The sequence below is a fragment of the Haliotis rufescens genome, unplaced genomic scaffold (assembly GCF_023055435.1).
Source record: "Haliotis rufescens isolate VD_foot unplaced genomic scaffold, xgHalRufe1.0.p SCAF_33, whole genome shotgun sequence".
Taxonomy (NCBI): domain Eukaryota; kingdom Metazoa; phylum Mollusca; class Gastropoda; order Lepetellida; family Haliotidae; genus Haliotis; species Haliotis rufescens.
This window is the reverse complement of record NW_025964035.1, coordinates 5,402,565-5,425,847: the sequence shown is the minus strand read 5'-3', so window position 1 is coordinate 5,425,847 and position 23,283 is coordinate 5,402,565. Positions and strand designations below refer to the sequence as shown.

At 43.7% G+C, this 23,283-nt stretch overlaps 1 protein-coding gene across 2 annotated transcripts; it reads right to left on the bottom strand.

Annotated features, from left to right (window-relative positions):
- Positions 1-101: 101 nt before the first annotated feature.
- Positions 102-21,375, bottom strand: LOC124150257 (sodium-coupled monocarboxylate transporter 1-like). Of its 2 annotated transcripts, XM_048380815.1 has the most exons (17): positions 21,023-21,375; positions 14,433-14,501; positions 14,183-14,234; positions 13,955-14,022; positions 13,167-13,247; positions 12,832-12,905; positions 12,376-12,516; positions 11,375-11,510; positions 10,738-10,823; positions 10,040-10,155; positions 9,640-9,710; positions 8,301-8,387; positions 7,725-7,912; positions 5,992-6,092; positions 4,007-4,131; positions 958-1,203; positions 102-818 (listed from the first exon to the last, which is right to left on the bottom strand). In XM_048380815.1, the coding sequence occupies exons 1-16, from the start codon at positions 21,362-21,364 to the stop codon at positions 988-990; spliced, it is 1,953 nt and encodes a 650-aa protein (XP_048236772.1). In that variant the 5' UTR covers positions 21,365-21,375; the 3' UTR covers positions 102-818; positions 958-987. The 2 variants fall into 2 exon arrangements, with proteins under 2 accessions (XP_048236772.1, XP_048236773.1); XM_048380816.1 differs by lacking the exon at positions 102-818 and having other exon boundaries at positions 1,070-1,203; positions 3,966-4,131.
- Between the last annotated feature and the right edge of the window lie 1,908 nt (positions 21,376-23,283).

Sequence of the window (23,283 nt, the reverse complement as noted above, 5' to 3'; positions counted from 1 at the left end):
GTCTAAACACACGATCGTAAACTGTACCTCGACTCCCTCTGATCCTTGTTGCCGACACAAACGTTTCCAGTGTAATAACTGTATGGATGTTATAAAAGCTAGTTTCATAATGATTTATTATTTCGCATGTACACATATCATTATACATATGTGATGCACAGATAAAGTTTCTTTTCAAAGTCTGTTAACATCTGTCCAACTATTTCTTGTATCATATTACCCATACATCTTTCTAAAATCAAAAACAAACAAAGCAAAATGGCGCCGTGCAGTAACCTTTAGAAATAGAAAATACAAACGATATGCTAAACTTGAATTACATACAAGTGGGAGATTCGGCTGCTTATAAGTATGGGAAAACATTTAAGAAATACGTTGGCAGCATGAACAGTTCTTTTGAAATTGATAAATGCTGCAGAGCTTATGATGAAACGTGGGGACTTCAGTCCACGTGCAGAAACATCAACCCAGTTCCAGCCATCATGAAACGTCACCGCCATTCGAAATCCAAATTCGAAATCTCAGTGTGTCTCATATCTTTGTGTAAGTCAACAGTTGTGGCATGTAGGATGGAAATATCCAATAGACACAAAGCGGACTGTGTGTTGTGATACTTATATCACGTATGTAGGCAGATCTGCAGGTTTCTCTCTTGTTGAAACATCCGTGTTGAAAACTGTTGCTGCATTGCTACATGTCTCACTGCGCTTCTTATACTGGATACAATGGTTATGAACATAATCATTATTTTCTGAATATCTAAAACTACGACGATGAATGATTCCTGATGACTGAAGATGCTGACATGATAGGTAAAATGACAGTTTCTGATTGTATTCATAGCCTTGAATAATCCATGATGGTGAGATATTAGTTTTAAATTAGCTAGAATATATTTTGTTCTAGAAACTATTTTAATAAAAACTAAACATCAAATGAATGAACGTCAAAAGATTTGGTAACGTTGAGACTATTGGAAAGCGAGATTTAGAACTGTGTTCCGTTTTGCTCTTTCTGGTCATTGAAGACATCGGCAGCTGGGTTTTTAACTCCGGTATTGGTTTCGTTGTTCTCTTTATATGATAGTCCATACACAGGCATAGGTCCCGACCCGTCCAGGGGTAACTTCTCCCTGCTGGAACTGCTGACAAGATCACCCGACGCTGGTACCACAATCTCCCCATCCTTTTCAGATGCTATTTCCTGATAGTAACAAAATAACACAGTGAGAAAGTAAATGATTTTGTTATTTTGTTGTAAATGATTACAACCTGAACAGACTGTTACGACTTTGAAATCGTCCCTGTTCCCGCCAGTAAATAGCCTCGAGAACCTGACCTCTTTCACAAGGCAACTTTCGTGCAGTTCAACCTTGCAAAAACGTTTTGTAACATTCGTTGCATAAGACAACTTTTCGCTCAATTCGCCGTCAACAAAACTTAGTATAATATTCATTTTAAACACGCAGTTTAAGCAGTCTCAGCACGGTTAACCTTGTCACAAATTGAGGTACACTCGTTTCACAAAGCAAACTCAGCAGTCTCAGTACAGTTAACCTTGTCACAAATTGAGGTACACCCGTTTCACAAAGCAAACTCAGCACCAGTCAACAATAGCCACAAATTGAGGTACCCCGTTTTACAAAGCAAACATAGCAGTCTCAGCACAGTAAACCTTGTCACAAATTGAGGTACGACCGTTTCACAAAGCAAACATAGCAGTCTCAGTACAGTTAACCTTGTCACAAATTGAGGTACACCCGGTTCACAAAGCAAACTCAGCAGTCTCAGTTCAGTTAACCTTGTCACAAATTGAGGTACACCCGTTTCACAAAGCAAACTTATCAGCCTCAGCACAGTTAACCTTGTCACAAATTGAGGTACACCCGTTTCACAAAGCAAACTTATCAGTCTCAGTACAGTTTACCTTGTCACAAATTAAGGTACACCCGTTTCACAAAGCAAACTTATCAGCCTCAGCACAGTTAACCTTGTCACAAATTGAGGTTCACCCGTTTCACAAAGCAACCTTATCAGTCTCAGCACAGTTAACCTTGTCACAAATTGAGGTTCACCCGTTTCACAAAGCAAACTTATCAGTCTCAGCACAGTTAACCTTGTCACAAATTGAGGTACACCCGGTTCACAAACCCAACTCAGCAGTCTCAGCACGGTTAACCTTGTCACAAATTGAGGTACACCCGTTTAACAAAGCAAACTTATCAGTCTCAGCACAGTTAACCTTGTCACAAATTGAGGTACACCCGTTTCACAAAGCAAACTCAGCACCAGTCAACAATAGCCACAAGTTGAGGTACCCCCCGTTTCACAACAAAACCTCAGCACCATTCAACTTAAGCCAGAAACTGAGGTACACCCGTTTCACAAAGCAACCTCAGCAGCAGTCAACCTTAGCCCAAGTGAAGTTACTTCTGTTTTACAAAGCAGCCTTGTCCAAACCTGAACCCGATATGTCAGTCATAGAGCTAGGATTTTGATTATTTTACTGAGACCGACAGGCTGAAACCTATCTCCGAGTCTCTGAACTCCTGGTTACAGTGGAGACACCTACCTCTGGGTCTCTGAACTCCTGGTTACAGCGGAGACACCTACCTCCAGGTCTCTGAACTCCTGGTTACAGCGGAGACACCTACCTCCAGGTCTCTGAACTCCTGGTTACAGCGGAGACACCTACCTCTGGGTCTCTGAACTCCTGGTTACAGCGGAGACACCTACCTCTGGGTCTCTGAACTCCTGGTTACAGCGGAGACACCTACCTCCGGGTCTCTGAACTCCTGGTTACAGCGGAGACACCTACCTCCGGGTCTCTGAACTCCTGGTTACAGTGGAGACACCTACCTCTGGGTCTCTGAACTCCTGGTTACAGCGGAGACACCTACCTCCGGGCCTCTGAACTCCTGGTTACAGCGGAGACACCTACCTCCGGGTCTCTGAACTCCTGGTTACAGCGGAGACACCTACCTCCGGGTCTCTGAACTCCTGGTTACAGTGGAGACACCTACCTCCGGGTCTCTGAACTCCTGGTTACAGCGGAGACACCTACCTCTGGGTCTCTGAACTCCTGGTTACAGTGGAGACACCTACCTCCGGGTCTCTGAACTCCTGGTTACAGCGGAGACACCTACCTCCGGGTCTCTGAACTCCTGGTTACAGCGGAGACACCTACCTCCGGGTCTCTGAACTCCTGGTTACAGCGGAGACACCTACCTCCGGGCCTCTGAACTCCTGGTTACAGCGGAGACACCTGCCTCCGGGTATCTGAACTCCTGGTTACAGTGGAGACACCTACCTTCTGGTCTCTGAACTCCTGGTTACAGTGGAGACACCTACCTCTGGGTCTCTGAACTCCTGGTTACAGCAGAGACACCTACCTCTGGGTCTCTGAACTCCTGGTTACAGTGGAGACACCTACCTCCGGGTCTATGAACTCCTGGTTACAGCGGAGACACCTACCTCCGGGTCTCTGAACTCCTGGTTACAGCGGAGACACCTACCTCCGGGTCTCTGAACTCCTGGTTACAGCGGAGACACCTACCTCCGGGTCTCTGAACTCCTGGTTACAGCAGAGACACCTACCTCCTGGTCTCTGACCCCCTGGTTACAGGGGAGACACCTACCTCCGGGTCTCTGAACTCCTGTTTACAGCGGAGACACCTACCTCCGGGTCTCTGAACTCCTGGTTACAGCAGAGACACCTACCTCTGGGTCTCTGAACTCCTGGTTACAGTGGAGACACCTACCTCCGGGTCTATGAACTCCTGGTTACAGTGGAGACACCTACCTCCGGGTCTATGAACTCCTGGTTACAGCGGAGACACCTACATCCGCGTCTATGAACTCTTGGTTACAGCGGAGACACCTATCTCCGGGTCTCTGAACTCCTGGTTACAGCGGAGACACCTACCTCCGGGTCTCTAACCCCCTGGTTACAGGGGAGACACCTTCCTCCGGGTCTCTGAACTCCTGGTTACAGCGGAGACACCTACCTCCGGGTCTCTGAACTCCTGGTTACAGCGGAGACACCTGCTGATGGGAGCAGGGAGGCAGCAGAAGAGTCGGTCGAAGAATGGTACCAGATACTTTGCGTCCACATCACCCAGTCGATTCACACCTGCGAGTACAATGGGAATAGATATCATATCCACGGTATGGTGTGAACGAGTTGGTCGAAGAAAGGTACAACATACTTTGTGTCCACATCACCCAGTCGATTCCTACCTGTAAGTACAGTGAGTGAGTGAGTGAGTGAGTGAGTGAATGGATCTCGGAGAAGTCGACGAAAGTAGATACAAAGCGTAAGTGAAAGTAGATACAAAGCGTAAGTGAAAGTGTAAACCTAAGGGTAAGTGAATTTAAAAGCTTAGGTGTAGGCGTAGTCGGAAGTGCCAGCTTAACGTGACATGTAAATGTTGGTGTAAATCTAAGGCTAGGCCCTAGCAAGCAAGAAAGTGTAAGTGTAAGTGTTAGTTTACGCTTAGATGTAAGTGTAAGTGTAAGTTAAAAGTCTTGTTATATGACGCGGCCAGGCGATCGAACCAACGACCTTCCTCTTTCCGGGCCTATCCAAATGACAATCCAAATGGTTGCTAAGTGAACGACAAAAAAAACTCTGAGTTCTTGACTGAGAATGTAGTCCCTAAGGCCTGACCCAATTTCCCGATTTCCCAGGCTTACAGTTTCAGTCAAGACCGAGGAGGAGGCTTTTACCCATTTCCTGAACTGAAAGACAAATCTGAAAGTTTTAGCAACAATGGTGTGTTACCAACGCACTTCATTGAACCTTTGTAATCTTTCTCTTGCGGGCGTACATGTTATTGCAAAAAATGATTATTAATAGTAATGAGGGGCATCAACGCTCCTGTTGCCAAGTGGTTTTCTAAGTAGGCTAGTTTAGGTTATTTGTTGTTTAACGCGGCACTCAGCAATATTCCAGCTATATGACGGCGGTCTGTAAATAATCAAGTCTAAACCAGACAATCCAGGGATTGACATCATGAGCATCGATCCACTTAATTTGGATACGATGACATGCATAAACCAAATCAGCGAGCCTGAGCACCCGGTCCCGTTAGTCGCCTCTTACGACATATTCGCCTTTTATGGGATACATGGTTAGCCGAAGATCTATTCTACCCCGGATTTTCACGGGTCTTTCTCAGTAGACTCCAAATTGCGGGAACTATTGTTTTATGTTACAGCATTTCCTTAAGTCAGCATTTGTATCTAGATAATACCTGCGGCATAAGGGCTTTCAATAGTATATACCTGGGACAAGGGTTGTATTTTTCAACAGAACATACCTCGGACCAAGGGGGGCTTTCAACAGGATGCACTTGGGACAAGGAGCTTTCAATAGAACATACCTCTGACAAGGGGGCTTTCAACAGGATGCACTTGGGACAAGAAGCTTCAATTGAACATACCTCGGACAAGGGGGCTTTCAACAGGATGTACTTGGGACAAGGAGCTTTCAGTTGAATATACCTCGGACAAGGGGGCTTTCAACAGCATGTACTTGGGACAAGGAGCTTTCAGTTGAATATACCTCGGACAAGGGGGCTTTCAACAGGATGTACTTGGGACAAGGAGCTTTCAGTTGAACATACCCCGGACAAGGGGGCTTTCAACAGGATGCACTTGGGACAAGGAGCTTTCAATTGAACATACCTCGGACAAGGGGGCTTTCAACAGGATGCACTTGGGACAAGGAGCTTTCAATTGAACATACCTCGGACAAGGGGGCGTTTAACAGGATGCACTTGGGACAAGGAGCTTTCAATAAAATATACTTGTAACTTTCAATAGAATATACCTGGAATAGAAGAATGTCCCTGCTGAGAGGTAAATCTCTGAGAGGAAACACCCATGAAACACTATAATGACTTCACTCGAGGTTTAGAACCATTTATAGATAGATCGAACACCTGAACCCAGGAATGAGTTACCTGCAAATACAAATATGGAAACTGACCTGTTATAGCGCTTACAATGAGACCAACGACGATTGATGTCGCTGCTCCAATAGCCGGGTACCACAAATATGACACTGTGTACAGAGCGGAGATACCAGTACTGAAACATGACAGAGTAGAGATAAGGTAGAGAGGACACTGTGTACAGAGCGGAGATACCAGTACTGAAACATGATAGAGTAGAGATGAGGTAGAGAGGACACTGTGTACAGAGCGGAGATACCAGTACTGAAACATGATAGAGTAGAGATGAGGTAGAGAGGACACTGTGTACAGGGCGGAGATACCAGTACTGAAACATGATAGAGTAGAGATGAGGTAGAGAGGACACTGTGTACAGAGCGGAGATACCAGTACTGAAACATGATAGAGTAAGGATGAGGTAGAGAGGACACTGTGTACAGGGCGGAGATACCAGTACTGAAACATGATAGAGTAGAGATGAGGTAGAGAGGACACTGTGTACAGAGCGGAGATACCAGTACTGAAACATGATAGAGTAAGGATGAGGTAGAGAGGACACTGTGTACAGGGCGGAGATACCAGTACTGAAACATGATAGAGTAGAGATGAGGTAGAGAGGACACTGTGTACAGAGCGGAGATACCAGTACTGAAACATGATAGAGTAAGGATGAGGTAGAGAGGACACTGTGTACAGGGCGGAGATACCAGTACTGAAACATGATAGAGTAGAGATGAGGTAGAGAGGACACTGTGTACAGAGCGGAGATACCAGTACTGAAACATGATAGAGTAAGGATGAGGTAGAGAGGACACTGTGTACAGGGCGGAGATACCAGTACTGAAACATGATAGAGTAGAGATGAGGTAGAGAGGACACTGTGTACAGAGCGGAGATACCAGTACTGAAACATGATAGAGTAAGGATGAGGTAGAGAGGACACTGTGTACAGGGCGGAGATACCAGTACTGAAACATGATAGAGTAGAGATGAGGTAGAGAGGACATTGTGTACAGGGTGGAGATGCCACTGAAACAAAACAAAATAATGACTACGTGTACCACTAATAAGACCGGACTTGAAGCGACACCTACTTAAGTGAGAGGCATACAGAACCAAAGGGCGTTTAAAAGTAACACTACTGATATACAGAGAAACTACGGGGAAAGCGAGGTCATCGCATATCCAAACATCTTCTGTCAGACCCAAAGGCCATCTCACCAATATGTATTTACGCACACATATGGCAGCGATCAGATGTTTTCATGCTGTTGTAATGCTTCCTTATTTGGAAACAAAATCCATGTGGAAATACGAATAATGTTAATCACAATAAGAAAACAGTAGATACTCCTCACTGACAGTATACCGTAAAGGTTAATTAGTTACCACCAAAAAACTATAGAAATGGGTTCGAATCTTTGTCAGTACCATACGGTATCATGTGTCTGCTCAGTTTTAAAACATTAAGACTTACATACTTCGTGTTTTCCTCCCACATCAAATATGCTTTAAACCAAACTCACTCACTTACTGTGAGTGGCTCAGGAACAGAAGTGGTAAACGATTAACGTAAGTCTGATCTTCCTAACAACATGGAATGTCTTAAATTATTATTATTGTACTTCGGACATAGGTGTGCTGACATTAACACCACTACACGTGTACACGCTAACCCACTCACTGACATTAACACCACTACACGTGTACACGCTACCCCACTCACTGACATTAACACCACTACACGTGTACACGCTAGCCCACTCACTACTCGACAGTCCCTCCAGCTGTTGTCATGATGGTGGACATTGTTGTTGTCATGGAGTCGGTGATGTTGGGGACGCTGCAGTTGTATGTTGGGTAGTCAAGGCCAGGTGGAGCTCCCACAACCGTGTAGGCTCCTATGCTGATCCACAAGGGAAACGCCAACCCCAGAATACCGCCGACCACTGCTCCCTACAAGACATATGATCTGATTCAGGCTCACGCTGCATATAGAAACATTCCATCCAGAAATGTTCACACAATCGAACTATCGAAACCGGCCCTTCTTCACACTGATTGTTTTAAAAATAGCAGATACAAATAGGTAAAATAAAAATATTATATTTAGCTATATATGTGACCATGAAGTGAGAAAACACTTTGATATTGGAAACTTATTTTCAAATTATTGATCGCCAATGCACTGAAAAAAGAGGACGGATTCTTTGTAAATGAGTAGAAATAACACCTGCAACACACCTGCATTTTGACACATTAATTACTGACGTGAAGTGAAACACATATATTATCGATAAATGGCGAAGCTAAAGGTGTCCGCTATATCTGTGTGTCAACTTACAATCCAGTTGGCCCACGGGAAGAAGGCGCCGAGAGCAAACATCCCCAGCAGAGGCCCCGAGGCAGCCCCAGAGAAGCTCAATGATGCCTTAAAGGTAACATTTATATCTAAAAAAAGAAATAACTTAAAAGTACCGAAACTGAAAGATAGACTAGTTTCTAGTAACATGATAATATTCAAGGAGTTGGGAACACATCATAACCAGTAGTGCAGTGTGACTGTGGATCTTTATGACCATCAACGATCTTGAAGGACGATAGGGGGTAAGAATGGACATTTGACGTTTGTTGACGTTGCGTGATACCGCCACGATTTTATCAATTCACTTGACGAGGTATAATGCGCATGACGTCTCCGAATGTAGATTTCAAAGAGTCTGTCCCACTCCTCTGGCAGATACTTGCCAAATTCAGCTTACATGGTCCGTGACCTACAACGTCGACGCACACGTTCTGGGCTCATGACGGGCAATGACATCCTATTGGTGTTGTGGTGCTAGAGGTCACCTTCGGCCATTCGTGGATGGTGAGCACGTTGTCGTCCTCAAAGACAAAACGTCGACCCATGCCTTGTAAACGGTCAGTATGTCCCCATAGTCCTGTCCAGTGACCCTTCCTTGCACAATATGGAGTGGGGTTCGCTCAGTCACAGTGATGCCATCCCATACCATAACCATCCTCCGCCAAATTGTCAGGTCTCTGGTGTACATTGGCTTGACGTTCATGTCGACGTTGCCAGACGCGACCACGCCTATCAAGGAAGTGCAGGGTGTATCGGGACTCATCTGAAAAGATGACACATGACAAGCGACGACTCCCCCAGTTTCGACCTCGTGTACGCCGTTGACGTCTGTTGGCAATATGACGCCGCATCGCTAGTTCATACACAAACAACGAATGAAATGAAGAACATCTGAATGGGAAGCAGAATCAGTAAGATTGACAGAAATAGTTGTGCACAGAGATCAATCGACCTGCCTTGAAAGTGTCAAAACAGACTGAAGCTCCCGCAAACTGTAGGATCTGTTTTGGTGTTTTTCAGAAATAAACGTCCTTGCATGGGATGTGTGTCATCAACACTTATCTTTGTTTCAATACTTGGTATTAACATAATATATTTCATGGTTCCCTACTTTCTGTAAGGGTATATAACAAAGATATCATCTGAACATTTTATCAATGTATGTTTTGAAAAGTCATAGCTTAAGCTATGTTTGAAAATACAGTTTTGTGAACGAATTGTAACATCTCTTTGCCTACTTAATATGTTTACCCGTTTCCCGTTGATATTGAACCCATTTAGATCCGGTAACGTTGTTCAATAAAACGCTACATCTCACCTGTAAAACTGTTCCTCCTAAGTTCATTGCTATAAAAGACATGCCAATACCAGCGCCACCGAAAAACAGAACTGCAAAGTGAAATTATTATATAGTTTTGTTGTCAAGTTCAATGTAGGGCTTCACTAATTTAACGCAGCTAATTCTACAGGTGACCTTGCTCTCCATTGAAAACACGAGATCTACATTCCTTTCCACTGAAATGAATGGTGTTCTCTTCATGTTCTACACATGTGGATATGGATCTGATAAACGCTTTCCATTCCAAGAAAATGATATACGAGTATTAGCCGAGTATTGGGCAGGGGGTGTTTTCTTTTATGCTCTTCAATACTTTGATATTGATCTGAAGAACTCGTACCTCTATTGTAATGAAAATGAATAACTTAGACAAGCTAACCCAACAATTTTGTGACGAGTGTTTTCTGTCCCTCGCTCAGTCTTTCCCCGAGGACTGGCTTCAGGAAGTCCTCCCAGCACACAGCAGCCAGGGCGTTCAGACAGGAGGACATCGTGCTGCAAGAAGTTACAAGATTGCTTATCAAAAGATGGTGATGTGAGTGGGTAAGACTATAAGAGAAGACACCAAGCTATAAACACTGATGAACTTGACAACTCGAAATAATTCCACATCAGAGAGGTTTGGCAAAAGCGTGGACGGGGTTGTTCCCATATGGGATCAGTGCATATATAAGATCCACAAAAGAGAAAAGGTTCAACCTCTTTGCTTCAGTAACATGAAATGTGCACCCCCTCGTCTAGAGGGATCGGTTTATATATAACTGTTCTATTAAATTGAACAGTTCCTACCTGAGTGCTGCACTAAACCAAACACTTCCTACCTGAGTGATCCACTATACTGATCTGTTCCTACCAAAGTGATCCACTGTACTGATCAGTTCCTACCTGAGTGCTGCACTAAACCAAACACTTCCTACCTGAGTGATCCACTATACTGATCTGTTCCTACCAAAGTGATCCACTGTACTGATCAGTTCCTACCTGAGTGCTGCACTAAACAAAACACTTCCTACCTGAGTGATCCGCTATACTGAACAGTTCCTACGTATGTGTTCCACTATACTGAAGACTTCCTACCTGAGTGCTCCACTAAAGAGACATGAGATGAACAATCCTGGGAGACCGGGATATCCGAGCACCTCCATCACGAAGTAGGGTATCAGCTGGAAAAAAAGAAGTGACAAACAATTCCCAAACAGATAATTGAACACTGCCTGGAGGAGGCTACCCTCAGTCCACGATACGTTGCTAACATCTTTATGACTGCTACTTTCTTTTGAGCCAGATACTGTAAAACAGGAAATTAATGCGAGCAGAATATAAATGCAAAAAATTAGTGACGGAAGGTCGTATTAATTTTATGCGCATTAATTTTGTACCATCAAAATAAGGAAACAATAAACAAACGAAGTGGCGTTTGCGTAACAGATCCAGGAAATCTTGACATCGATGGGCTGCAAAAACATCCAAAATGAGAAGAGATTTCTGTCGCACTGGCAACTTCAGTTCTTTCTTGATTGTCTTGTGTAGGGCACAAGCACATTACCGAGACAGTATAACATTGTGTCTTCGGGGCGAACCGGGATTCGAACCAACAATCATAGGTTTCTGGCGTGCCCAAGGGACGCAACTCTGCACAGCGAATGGCGGCGCCTTAAAAGATTGGGCCCCCCGTGCCCCCTCAATAAATGATACCCATTCTATCAGTTCTTACTTGGTTCGAGTTACTGACGTATTTTGCAGACAGTGGGTCACATCCTTTTTTAGCGTAATAGGCGAAGACAATGATTCCGGCTAGACTCACGATGGTGAACAGAATGAAGATACCAATTACATTCAGCATCACCGACCTGCAATACAAGGTCAAAAATAATACAACAACGGACAACATATTAAATAACCAAACGTGTTAGAAATGGCAGCACAAACTGAATACATGTATATCAGGGCTGTGGGTCATGCCATGGCTTTCTCAGAAAAGGGAATTTATGGTTGTCCACTTCTTTATTCTGAGGAAACATCAGGTGAATAAATGTTATGAGGCACAGAGCATATATATATATGTACATGTAAGGACAATTAACAAAGGAAATAAGATAACAAATGGGGAAACTAACAAGGGAGGACAAGAGATAATTGGCGCTGATAGGTGATTAGCAAAAGACCATGGAAGCCAACAGATAATTGGCGCTGATAGGTGATTAGCAAAAGACCATGGAAGCCAACAGATAATTGGCGCTGATAGGTTTAGCAAAAGACCATGGAAGCCAACAGATAATTGGTGCTGATAGGTGATTAGCAAAAGACCATGGAAGCCAACAGATGATTGGCGCTGATAGGTGATTAGCAAAAGACCATGGAAGCCAACAGATGATTGGCGCTGATAGATGATTAGCAAAAGACCATGGAAGCCAACATATAATTGGCGCTGATAGGTGATTAGCAAAAGACCATGGAAGCCAACACTCTACAGTAATTAGCGCTGATTGTTATGGTTCAGGTTATGGACAACTGGACAACTATATGTTGTTTGTTGTTTTATATACGAATTCGAAATCTTCCGGAAGCCGTCGTTAAATAAGTTTGCATAAAAGTTTCAAAGTGTGTGCGGGTAATATTGTCAGTGTAGCCTGGATATAAACATGCATACATCCTAGCCATACACACACCCCCGTGGTATCATTCAGATATCAGCTGTGTCACATTGCATCTTACAGTTTGGCCTTCTGCAGTGTTGGCAGTGCACAGTAGCGCTGGACACTGGCCTGGTTGACCCCGTACGTCGATGTCCAAGATATCATCCCACCAATGACCAGTGACCAGAAGGAATGGCGGACAGTGGGATCTGGATCAAAGCTGAAACGTGAAGCACACACATCCATGTCAGAGTGATTGAAACTTTCAGAACATCCCTTTGGAACAATATTAGTAGCGGAACATGTTACAAATTAATCTTAGCCAGCGACTGACAGAAAGTGTATTTATGTAATGTTCTCCTTTAACAGTAAGAATGAATGTTTGATGAATGAACCTACAATATTGTTTCATAGACAGCAGCTGAAAGATTATTTCATAGAGGGTCATTTGAAGTATATTCTTTATTCGAGTAGAAATGCAAAACACATCGGGTCAGACTAATGGAACATCTCTTCAGCAGAATGTGATACAGACTTAAAGAAATTAATTCGTCCCCATTCTTCGTTAATTCTCCAAACTTCTCCCATGCCGCCAACCACGATGGATCCCTGAAATCATGGAATTGAACATTATTTTAAGGTCAGTCTATACACCCATTATTTTTACATTAAACTTGATGTACCATTTATTAAAACGTTCACCAATATCACTGTCTACCAATATTACAAGGAATTTTAAAATAGTCTATTGTAATGTGTGGAGACGTATTCACTAATTACATTTGCTTGAATAGTTGTTGTATGGCTGCTGCAGTAGCTGTACTGGGTATATACATGTATGCATTCTGACATAATTATCCACGATCATACCTGAATGACTATTGCTAGTAGTCCGGTAAACATCACCACTGACTGAAATGCGTCTGTCCACACAACTGCTTTCATTCCACCCTAAAATGATATAGACGTGAAATATCACAAAAAACATCCACAAAGATTTGAGACAATTGATATTAGTTGTAGGCTTATGTGTTGGTGCCCCTCCAACAGATAGGCAACACAGATGGCATATCAAAACGTATTGCCCGGGGAATAATGATTCAACGAATGTATCTTATCCCTACGTTTTTTACTTTCCACAATTTCAAATAAACGGTTTGAGGAGAGGAACGCTTGTTTGTATCCATTTGCTTACTACCAGCTGCCCTCCGCATGTCAATGTTAATATACACGGCGTAGCTTTACTATAATGAGTTTGAATTACAAAGTCTGTTGCCAGGACGTTGGGGTATATATGCAGTTGTACACACTGTAGCGGATACAGGGAATATATCAAAACGTTATTAACGAATTAAATGTAAATAGGATACAAGACAATATATATCAACAGAGATATCGTATCGTATTAATCCAGTGCTGCAGTTAGTTCACGGTGTGAAGCCAGTGAGTGCAGTAAAGATGCAAGCAAAACTGAAAAATACCAAGGCGAGTCTATGATTCGTCCCCGAGATCAACGGATCCAGACATATCCAAGGGACGCAACTCACGGAAATGTGGCGCATATGTCTTATAATCCGCCTTTAATAACTGAAGATCTTACTCCGTGTTATGTTAAATACCGTATTCACTCCAACTATTGCAGAGTGCGCTGTACCCACCAGTGAGGTGTAGAACGTTGACACCAGTCCTACAGTGATGATGGTGGCCCATGTCGGAAACCCAGTCACTGAAATACAAACAATCATTTCACACAGTCATCATATGTCCTTACCCTTCGTACTGGGTTTCGTATTGAAATTCGAGAAACACTAAAGATTTTCCCAAACAGAAAAGGGACGTTTTCAGATAAACGTTTTGTGAAACTTAAAGCAAATAAATATACACACCCGCTTCTAAAGCCGTTGATGGAGCAAACGATGCAACTCCCATGTACAACACCTGGAAGGGAAAGAGTCTTATTGAGGATGTCACAAGAAGGTGATGAGGGATCACACAGAGTTGTTGATTTAAATACCCACTGTGTCTTTGCAAAGGCAGGTTTACATTGCAATCACGGTAAAAATCAAAACAGACATGACATCGATCGTCCCCCTCCCTGTTTCACTCACTCACTCACTCACTCACTCACTCACTCACCTGCTGAATTATCATGATACATGTCCCTGTCAGTTTGGCGGCACGGGAGTCGAACCGCTTCTCCAGATACTGAAACACAACAAGGCATATTATGATAAGGTAGACTCCATGTTGGTCTTCGCGTGTCGGTTAGTGCAACAAGCGTCTCTGCTAATTATGCAAGTGTATCCATTACGGATGTGTCTGTCACTGGTACAGTGTGTCTGCTACATGTTAGTCTGCTACTGCTACAGGTGTGTCTGCAATAAGTTGATAACATGTGTGGCCCGTGAAGATCCGATTTAGAAAAAATCTTCAGCAACCCATGCTTGTCGTAAAAAGCGACTATGCTTGTCGTAATAGGCGATTAACTTATTTGATGCATGTCATCGAATCCCAATTATGTGGATCGATGCTCATGATGTTAATCACTGAATTGTCTGGTCCAGACTCGATTATTTACAGACCACCCTCATGTAGCTTGAATATTGCTGAGTGCGGCGTTAAACAACAAACAAAACAAAACAAAAAATGTGCCTTTGTGCATGATATATGTCTTTTACACGCGTGTGTATGTCTGCTACATATGTCTTTGGGCAGGGTATATATGTCTTTTACACGCGTGTGTATGTCTGCTACATATGTCTTTGGGCAGGGTATATATGTCTGTTACATGCGTGTGTATGTCTGCTAAATATGTCTTTGGGCAGGGTATATATGTCTGTTACATGCGTGTGTATGTCTGCTAAATATGTCTTTGGGCAGGGTATATATGTCTGTTACATGCGTGTGTATGTCTGCTAAATATGTCTTTGGGCAGGGTATATATGTCTGTTACATGCGTGTGTATGTCTGCTAAATATGTCTTTGGGCAGGGTATATATGTCTGTTACATGCGTGTGTATGTCTGCTACATATGTCTTTGGGCAGGGTATATATGTCTGTTACATGCGTGTGTATGTCTGCTACATATGACTTTGGGCAGGGTATATATGTCTGTTACATGCGTGTGTATGTCTGCTACATATGTCTTTGGGCAGGGTATATATGTCTGTTACATGCGTGTGTATGTCTGCTACATATGTCTTTGGGCAGGGTATATATGTCTGTTACATGCGTGTGTATGTCTGCTACATATGTCTTTGGGCAGGGTATATATGTCTGTTACATGCGTGTGTATGTCTGCTACATATGTCTTTGGGCAGGGTATATATGTCTGTAACATGCGTGTGTATGTCTGCTACATATGTCTTTGGGCAGGGTATATATGTCTGTAACACGCGTGTGTATGTCTGCTACATATGTCTTTGGGCAGGGTATATATGTCTGTAACATGCGTGTGTATGTCTGCTACAGACGTCAGTGTGCAGCATAGGTGTCTGTTACATGCGACCCGTGAAGATCCGGGGTAGAATAGGTCTTCAGCAACCCATGCTTGCCGTAAAAGGCGACTATGTTTGTCGTAAAAGGGATCCGGTGGTCAGGCTCGCTGACTTGGTTGATGCATGTCATCGATCCCAAGTGCGTGGATCGATGCTCATGATGTCAATCACTGGATTGTCTGGTCCAGACTGGATTATTTACAGACTGGCGTCATATAACTGGAATATTGCTGAGTGCGGCGTTAAACAACAAACCAACAAACCAACTGTTGCATGTTTCTGTATGTCTCCTACAGGCGTCAGTGAGTTCAACATGTGTGCCTGCTGATAGTATCTTTGTCCGCTTCACATGTGTTTGCTGCGGGCGTGTCTTCTACTTCTGCGGTATGTCTGCTCTTAATGTGTGACGCCCACGAGAATAGCAAGAGCAGAGAAGGGATCATCATCAGTCGGAATTTAAACTCGCGATCAGCGAATCCTGACAAAAGGCGCAACTCTGCACAGCGAAACGCGGCGAATTGGAACACTAGAACACTGCTATCTACTCTGCACAGCGATCTACCATATATGGGTTTATATTTTCGCGCAGTAGCGGGATCATCTAATAATTGAAGATATTTCTCTTGTATTTATGGTCAATTTTGCCACCTCAATCATTGTCCTGTTTGCAAATTGTTAGTGTTACCGTTGGATAGCTTGTGTTCAGCGCTTTATTTTGTTGTCTTCATTTCCCGTATTGGTTTTGTAGTTGGTTTCCCTATGTTAGACAGCACAATTAAATGTACTGTCGGAAATGCTAGAAAACTGCTTTTCTTGCTTCATTAATAAATACGAGTCATAGCACTATAAAAAGAGCATATATCAAAATAACGCTAATTGCCTTAATCTAGCCTGTCCTAACTGACATTGTGATTACCCTTTAAATGTACTTTTACAGGTAAAATGATGATCAACTTAGAAAATATTCGTGTGTTGTCATGCATGTATGAAATGGCCTATACCCTGATATAATTACCTAACACCTGTCCCGAGGTGATGACCTCACATCGTCCCGTGCATTCTCACAGGTGCAAATGTCACCGAGTTGGGGGTGATCTTAAAATATTGCTGGTATTGTACTTAATTGACATGCGTTGATGGGGTAGCAATTAAGGATATGCACTGCATTATATTTGCTTGGAAACATGATGGACTAGTTAAGAGCTATGAAACGGGATGAGTATTGGAAGGTCTCGGTTTTGGAATCTAAAAGTATTTGTTGTTCTACAGATGATTTCTTGAGGTAGCATTTATCTCCGCTGATGACGTATATGAATCTGTACTTTTGAATGTTGTGTTATGTCTTGCCACGAAACCTGTACACTTAGCCAATGATGGGCACAACAGGGTTGAGCTCACAATGTCTGACTGGCGTACGTAAGACATCGTGACCGTGTTGTGCCGCCAGCACATATGTCCTGTACTTTACAGGGTTTGTATTCAGCCGAATTTTCTCAAAGAGTTGAACTTTCGTCTCATATGGTCTGAAGTCGACCAATGTCATATATTCCTGTATGGTCACCTTCAGACTACTCATGGTTTGGGCGAGAGTATCTGATTCCCGGACGTAATATTAACTCGCCTCATCTATGACAATGACACTGACGTTGTTTAAAATGGCCAATAGCTGAAGTTCCAACCAGTCTATGAACACATCACCTCCTGAAAATTGCTCGGTCATCGTCGTAATCCCATCTCCTGGAGGGCAATAGTTAGTGCAGTTAACATTAATTGTATCTTTAATTCCTTCCAAATTCTACTACAAGTCAGGTTACCTTCTGCTCATAAAGCTTGTATACTATACGCCTAATCACCCTGTATTAAAGCTGTCTAATATCCTTTTACGTCCCAGTTTTGTTTTTGAGACCACCCCTATACCTGTTTTGTTTTATTTATTACGCCGTAGGCTTGATGGTATGAATTGAAAACCCCATAGCTTGGGCAGTTCGGTAATTTAAATTATCTAAATTAATAAATGTTTTCCCTCTATCTCTCTAAAGTGTAAAGAACCTGTATAGATTTCCCAATACAGACTCCATATCGTGTACCATGGTTATGGCTATGCAAGTGTAATGTAACATGCATCATGGGAGCAATGTTAACGAAACAAACGCAGTGTCATTTTGTCATTTTAGAAGATGCACATCTAGAATTTTCTCAAAATGATTTTTGTGTGTGGATTAGATATTTTATGAAGACTACATTATTATTATTATTACGGAGTCACGTGCGCATATTTCTATAGTCCGTTTCAGACTGCCATCAATGGACTTAGAATAAATGTTAACTTCCTGTTTTCGTTCGAATTTGTCTCCTGTAAACTTGTCGATATGACTCCTTGTGACTGAAATACTTCAAACCACAGGTAGGGCGATCGGTAGCTACTCGATATTTCAATAACTGTCTGCAAAAAATTCTATCCTTTTTTAAAGGCAAAAAGCAGTTTTCTAGCATTTCCGACAGAACTTTAGTTTAGCATTCCCCAGGCTGACCGGGACAGGTTGTCTTCTCCGAGGTCCGCGCACACTCATACAACCCTTGGCGAAATCATGTGTCTTTACTGTCAGAGATCGCTTGACCGTAATGGGTCGTCTTGCTACTGGGTGGTCAATCGAAACTCAGGTTTCGTTTGTAAGTTATTACTAGGCAGTGTTTATCTCTTGCTGACTTACTCTGGTTGTATTGATATAAACTTAATTGCATGGGTTTTTCTAACTTCGTTTTTATAGTAATCCGTGGATAAACGATTTCCCCCTGATTGCCTGGTTTAGATGAAGGACCTATCTACGATTGGGAGTGAAGTTACTTTTTTGGTCAAGTACCTGTCTTAATGATTGTGAGCCTGGATAGTCCTTAGGTCAAGCTTAGAATTGCCTTGCTAAATCTATGAGTCTTTAGTCATTAGTTGGTTATTCAGGCGTGTTCCGGCTATTTTATTGTCCAAAAGACTTTTTTTAAGGATAGGCCCTCTGCGTTTACTTCTCCCACATTAACCCAGCCGAGGTTATTCACTCCTTAGAGTGTTGAGTTATTTATCTCCCAGGTGTTAACTGGTCGCAGTCGACTTAATTGGCTGTCTATGCAACTTGTCATAACTTGTCTAAGTGTTGTTTCAGCTACCCTCTTTTTATTACTGTTATACAGTTGCTTAGTTAATCAGCTTGTATAGTTGTGTTTTAATTAATCAGTGATCTTTGTCAGAGTAAATTGGAATTTAGATCCTTTTGATTGTGGTCTATACTTACGACTAGCTGATAGTAATTAACCTGTGAACCTATTACCACGTTTTCATTATTACTTTATTCTTGTTCAATGACATCCTGGACACTGGAGCAAAGCTTCGTGAGTAGTTGGCAGCAGTATTCTGGTTACCACTCCTTGCTTCTGATTGGTCGATTCTGTGATGACGTCACTTCCGGTTTCGGTTTGGTCACGTGACCACTGATGATGTCATCAGGCCACGTGACCTGCACAGGGCATTGTGGTTCATGCGTGCGCCTCCAAGATGGCGGCACTTCCGGTTCCGGTGCTGCGCGCGCATTCAAGATGGCGACACGTCCATTTCCGGGAGGGTCATCTCCCAATCAAAGATGGCGGCTCGGCGCCTCCAAGAGGGTGGGAGGAGAGAGGGCGGGAAGGCGAGAAGGCGGGAGGGAGGAGGAGGGAGGAGGAGGAGGTGGGTTCTTTGTTTTGGTTTGAGGGTAGTCAACGCAAAGGATGAAAAGCATTCTTTTGGGAGAGATAGGTGGCCCTGAAAAGGGCCGTTTTGGAGAAGTAGAACAAACATAAGTGTTATGTTGTCTGTAGGATGGAAATCGCCATGCACAACCCAGAGAAAAACAAAAACAAAACAAGATCGACATCTGACCGCTTCTTGCATTCCTACACCACGTCTATGTCTGTGCATGTCGATTCACCTTTAGAATTCAGGCGTCCGTTCCACACCATTATCGTAGCGCTAAGGTGATCACCACTCGCCTACTGAAACTTAGACGAACGACTGTCATTGCGCTACAATACGATCGCCTTGTGGAACGAGACCTTGCACCTCAAAGTTTACAATCACATCATCATACCCGATGACATGTTTGTGGAATGTTGTTGCAAGATCCTTCGCCGATATGACGTCAACCTAGCAACAAAGTTGCTGGGTCGTCGACTGTGTATTAAAAGGTCGTCTCAGTGATCTATCATCTCCACATGCCAACGCCACACCAGTCAGTCAGGGGACAGGTGGAAGAAGAAGTAATCTACTTTTCAGGGCCACCCATCTCTCCCGAAAGAATGTTTTTCATCCTTTGCGTTGACTACCCTCAAACCAAAACAAGAAAACCACCTCCTCCTCCTCCCTCCCGCCCTCTCTCCTCTCACCCTTTTGGAGGCGCCGAGTCTACATCTTGGATGGGGAGATGACCCTCCCGGAAACGGACGTGCCGCCATCTTGGAGGCGCACGCATGACCCACAATGCCCTGCGCTGGTCACGTGACCAAACCGAAACCGGAAGTGACGTCATCACAGAATCGACCAATCAGAAACCAGGAGTGGTAACCAGAGTACTGCTACCAACTTCTTTCGTGATACTTTTAAAATAAAAACAAGCCCTTCCGTCGATTTGGAATATTGCTTACAGCAATGAAAGAAAATTCAAAGTGCCCTTTTCAAGAACTGTCCATTTTCTTAGCGATGAACATCATCATTGAGTTTTGATCACGTGGTTGCAATCCGGGGAAGAATTGACAGTCAGATGCCCGCGAGCAGATATATTTAGCAGCGCGTGCAGCGTACGTACATTAACAGCACGAACTGAAAGAAAAATATGTGCAGATGTATTATTTAATGCTTGTTTGTTTCCTGTTTAACGCCACATTCAACAATATGCCAGCTATATGGCGGCGGTCTGAATAATCGAGTCTGGACCAAACAATCCAGTGGTTGATATCATGAGCATCGATCGACGCTCTTTACAAGTAATGTTCCTCATCGGCGGAATGGTTTGTTTTCGCTATATAAATATTAGCAAACGTGCAGCTTTATTATTCAATTAATCATCGCGATATTTCGTGATTCTCTTTAAATGGCGAGGTCTATAAATAGTGATTAACCATGGGTGACGCTGAATATTATAAATGTTTACTCAATCTGAAGAATATAATCCTACAAACAAGTATTTTTTAAGACGTGTTACCTACCTGAAAAACGCTTGTTGTATGCAGTGAGTAGAAGAGAGGGACAAAAATAACGGACGCGATTGCGCATCCGAGACTCCCTATCACTCTAGTGTAAAACTGGGTTCCTTCTGTGTACATCTCCGCTGGGTTTCCGAGAACCAAGATGGCTGACATGAAGGAGAGAAGGATGGACAAAGCCACAGGGAGTACTCCCATGCCACTACTCGCCAGTAGAAATTCCTTCGTACTTTTCTGTTTACTTCCAACCAAGGCATAATACACACCAATTGCTGCACTTATAAATAGCATGGCGCCAAATACTACATAGTCCCAGGCATCGAATCCCCGAACCTGGTCCGCCATGTTGAACGTTTTGTCTGATAAGACTAGGTGAATGTGTTGCATGTGACGGACGAGTATTTGCACTAACACCAGTATCTGGCAACACTGACATGGTGGCCTCTGCATGCTATACAGATGATATACGTATGATATACTGCTGTGAATGCTCTGTAAGCAAACTGCACCCTGTATGAACAAGCATGACAAACTGTTTTTATTACTACATGTTGACAAGACATTGTTTTAAAAGAAAATGCGACAAAGTTCATTAACCATTTATCATTATCTGAACGAAACAAAGGCATGACACCATGTACAGGCCCCAAGCAAGTAGATGCTGTCGAACGCTGCAGTGAGCAATAATCCCGTGTCACTTTGGCCGATACATTATCGAGTGTGAAGGCAAGGAGTGAGTGAGTGAGTGAGTTGGGTTTAACGCCGCTTTTAACATTATTCCAGTTATATCGCTGCGTGTCAGCTTAATGTGGGAGGAAAGCTCGAAGTGATGCAGGTCTCAGATGTTTACCACTTCGGTGAAACCAACGAGCACGCGTATGGTGCTGACAAACCTAGAAACATAACTGGGGCGAACCGGGATTCGAACCCACAATCATAGGTTTCTGGCGTGCCCAAGGGCCGCAACTCTGCACAGCGAAGCGCGGCGCCATAGACGGTGACACACATCAGGCAGGTCACCCATTGTAGTCAGGGGCACGATGACACACATCAGACAGGTCACACAGTGTAGTCAGGGTCACGATAACACACATCAGACAGGTCACACATTGTAGTCAGGGGCACGATGACTAACATCAGACAGGTCACCCATTGTAGTCAGAGTCACGATTACACACATCAGACAGGTCAACCATTGTAGTCAGAGTCACGATAACACATTGTAGTCAGGGTCACGATGACATACATCAGACAGGTCGCCCATTGTAGTCAGGGGCACGATGACACATATCAGACAGGTCGCCCATTGTAGTCAGGGGCACGATGACACACATCAGACAGGTCGCCCATTGTAGTCAGGGTCACGATGACATACATCAGACAGGTCGCCCATTGTAGTCAGGGACACGATGACACATATCAGACAGGTCGCCCATTGTAGTCAGGGGCACGATGACACACATCAGACAGGTCGCCCATTGTAGTCAGGGTCACGATGACACATATCAGACAGGTCGCCCATTGTAGTCAGGGGCACGATGACACATATCAGACAGGTCGCCCATTGTAGTCAGGGGCACGATGACACATATCAGACAGGTCGCCCATTGTAGTCAGGGTCACGATGACACATATCAGACAGGTCGCCCATTGTAGTCAGGGTCACGATGACACACATCAGACAGGTCGCCCATTGTAGTCAGGGGCACGATGACACATATCAGAAAGGTCTACCATTGTCGCCAGGGGCACGATGAGACATATCAGACAGGTCTACCATTGTCGTCAGGGGCACGATGAGACATATCAGACAGGTCACCCATTGTAGTCAGGGGACGATGACACATATCAGACAGGTCACCCATTGTAGTCAGAGCCACGATGACACATATCAGACAGGTCACACATTGTAGTCAGGGTCACGATGACACACATCAGACAGGTCACACATTGTAGTCAGAGTCACGGTGACACACATCAGACAGGTCACACATTGTAGTCAGAGTCACGATGACACAAATCAGACAGGTCACACATTGTAGTCAGGGGCACGATGACACACATCAGACAGGTCACACATTGTAGTCAGGGGCACGATGACAAACATCAGACAGGTCACCCATTGTAGTCAGGGCCACGATGACACATATCAGACAGGTCGCCCATTGTAGTCAGGGGCACGATGACACATATCAGACAGGTCACACAATGTAGTCAGGGCCACGATGACACATATCAGACAGGTCACACAATGTAGTCAGGGG

What these genes read in the sequence shown, in the direction of transcription:
- LOC124150257 (XM_048380815.1), bottom strand. Translation starts at nt 21,364, where the DNA reads ATGGCGGACCAGGTTCGGGGATTCGATGCCTGGGACTATGTAGTATTT. An exon ending in TACTAGCAATAGTCATTCAG is followed by an intron (nt 12,906 to 13,166) that starts GTATGATCGTGG and finishes CCATGATTTCAG; the next exon opens with GGATCCATCGTGGTTGGCGG. An exon ending in CTCTTTAGTGGAGCACTCAG is followed by an intron (nt 10,156 to 10,737) that starts GTAGGAAGTCTT and finishes AACTTCTTGCAG; the next exon opens with CACGATGTCCTCCTGTCTGA.